The 2,913-nt window shown below is 38.8% G+C and overlaps 1 protein-coding gene across 4 annotated transcripts in view; it reads left to right on the forward strand.

The window, feature by feature from the left end:
- Positions 1-1,897, forward strand: part of LOC137984786 (transcription factor Sp9-like) — a 10,001-nt gene extending 8,104 nt beyond the window's left edge. For 3 of the 4 annotated variants that reach the window (XM_068832068.1, XM_068832067.1, XM_068832065.1), the window contains exon 2: positions 1-1,887. This exon is cut by the window's left edge. In XM_068832068.1, coding sequence (XP_068688169.1) covers positions 1-224 — 224 coding nt within the window. In that variant the 3' untranslated portion in view covers positions 225-1,887. The other variant, XM_068832069.1, reaches the window with a different exon arrangement.
- The last annotated feature ends 1,016 nt before the right edge of the window (positions 1,898-2,913 follow it).

Consider the following 2,913-nt stretch of genomic DNA (forward strand, 5'->3'; position numbering starts at 1 on the left):
CACACACGGGCGAGAAACGATTCACTTGCCCCATCTGCAATAAACGATTCATGCGAAGTGATCACCTGGCCAAACACGTTAAAACTCACAATAATGACACAGTGAAGAAAGGCGAATCGGAAAAAGACGAGAAGGAGCAAGGTAAAGCTGTCAACATCGGCGGCGAAAGTGGACGTTCTTGCAACACTTCTGAAAATAATATCGAGATTAAGAAGGTTGCATAGCCTCGGTTGACAATACATTGGTAAAAAAGTAGGATACTTATCATAAAAATCAAGTCCTTTATTAACAGTTCCAGTAAATGAAAATCCTTTAAAAACACAAATCGAAGTCTTGGGACGCCTTTGTGAGAGGTGTAGACCATCAATTCAGATGCTGTCCATTTTTGACAGCGTCGGTGTAGTAAGATCTAGTAATAAGAAGGTATACAATTTCCAAATTTGAGATTGTTATTTTCGCCGAAACAAACTCTTCTGGTGGCTTATTTGTCTCGTAGATCGAGAGCCTTTAATAAGTCCACACGATAGGCAAGTGCCATCCTTAAATAAGAAACCTTGAATACAGAGAACTGACTCTCTTTTGGTGGCAATCGCAGAAATCACTTTTATAGTATGATATATCACAAAAGTTCGAATGCTGTTGAGGTGTATTTAAAGTCAACAGCATGTTTTAAGTTATTTAATTGACCGTGGAAACTCTTTGAACACAAGTTCGGCTTATTTACAATTAAAGTGTACATAAAAGTCTTGAAATTCATTGAGCTAAGCTGAACCTCAAACACTAAATTAAAGAGTATTGCTTTAAAAGCTGTATGTTTGTGATATAGCAAACAAAGGATTCTTCACATTATTATCGAGAAATCTGTGTTCTTTTTCGAGAGGGAATTATTTCACTATATCATTACAGAGATAACTTAAGTTTTCGGCAAACACTGAGTTCCGATTAACGACTACAATGGCTTCTCGACGGGACGCTCTTAATGGCCTGTTCAGTTCTGCTGGTGATGATCACGACAAGTGAGGCACTCAAACGCACAGTTGTTTCATTCGCTTTCCGCTTATGTTAAGCCATAGCTTTTTAGAACAAACACTCGATCACTGGTTATGTATTTTGTTGAATTGTTATCCTTTTCCGATCGCGATATTTCAATGATTCCGGTGATCACTGTATCGTTAACTGCTTTATTATCAAATGGTATGTAAGCAGTAAACCTATGTTTAGTAAAATCTCGAAGGCTATCCTGCCAAAGGGATTTAAGCTCAAAATTTCACCTTTGTGCGGCGATGTTGGACGCTAAACAAAGCACTTAAAATGCGTTAATTTCACAATAGCACTTGAAATGGTTTGCTTAAAATAGAACATGGTTTCTACAGTGAATATTACCGTACCCTGTGATCTTGACCGCATTCATCGTAATTCTATAGAAAATCAATGACCTGTACTCGAAATTTAATAAGCCACGAAACAGGTTCCATGTTTGAAATTTGGCAGCAAAGTAGTTTGCTATCAAATCTGTCCCAACCAATTTTATTTTTAAAAGCAAGAAGAGCTGTTTTTTAGGTTTTTGTTTCAACAAGCCTCGAAAAAATCTGAGCCGCGACAATACGCGTCTATTTGAGTTTGGTAACATTTTTTTTTACAGTTAGCAGTATATTAACGCATGTCGACTTATAAGCCTGTTGTGGATGACTTGATCAGTCGACTTGGGCAAATCTTTTGGAAAGGATGTCAGAAAGGAATAAATTCTAGTCAAGGAGAAACGCTTTAATACTCGCAAGCTTACCAACTTGAATCAAGTGTTTTTGACACCAATTTCAAGTTGAATTCATTCAGGTAGAAACCATTATGAAGGGACAAACTGCTTATTTTCCAGTCGTCTGCTTGTTAAACCCTCTTCACCGACCAAACCCAGTCCTATTAAACTCCTTAATCTTCATTAGAGTGTGAAACGTTTTCCTGCAAGTCGCCGTTTGGGTGTCATATTCAGATAATTGAAATAATCAAAGGGGAAGCTTTTTGACAAGCCGGTACTCCCACAGGATCTGTTTTATAAACACATAAATAACTTTTCAGGCGCTCTATTATACATTCGCGCGCCTGTGTTCATGCTTTCATGCGCGCCTTTCAAGTCACGGGATTCGTGCACAAAGAGAATTCACTTTGATTCCTCCAAAAATGAGTTTAATGCCCTTCAATCCAACATCGCATAAACAACACTGCGTGTTATAAAGCGATCGCGTTTCCTTCTTCGCCCAAGGCTATGGGGAAAAGTGATTGATGTAGGGTGTTTTTATTAACGAAGAAGAACTCGCGGTGTTTCTGACACAAATCAAAAAGAAGAAGGGAAAAAGACAACCGGATAAAGGAAGCACAAAGTCGAGAGCTGTGCTCTGCACCTCCTGTCTCGCATGAGGTCAATTCTAAAAGCCTCTTTCCTCGAGTTAATCACTGTTTTTGTTTGTTCTTGCCTTTGATGATATGGCAATTTTAATTCAGAGGTCCCTTGAGAAAAGTTAGGATCCCTTTGAACCTCTTTCGCCAAAGTAGATAAACAAGTTCAAATTATTACTTATGACGACTGCCGACAGAGACGCTGTGACACCGCCCACGCCAAAGTACTGTTCAACGTTTCTCGATCGTCTCTCGTTAGATGCTACGTTTATGTTGTTTTTTTGCGCTATCGTGAACACAGGAAAGGAACTCATGGCAGGCTTAATTGCTTTGAAAACACCAACTCACGCTTTTAATTAAGATAAGCTTGCTGCACCATCAGAGCTGACTGAAAAGGGACTCTCCAGTACACCTTCGAGACCTCTCTGCGATCCGTGATTTTTTTTTTTTTTTTTCAGATGCGGTATAAATTGAAACCTGCGGGGTATAATAATTAGTTTTGCATTTAACGGCGTATGATAA

This window comes from Montipora foliosa, chromosome 14, assembly GCF_036669935.1.
Source record: "Montipora foliosa isolate CH-2021 chromosome 14, ASM3666993v2, whole genome shotgun sequence".
In the NCBI taxonomy this organism is placed as follows: Eukaryota; Metazoa; Cnidaria; class Anthozoa; order Scleractinia; family Acroporidae; genus Montipora; species Montipora foliosa.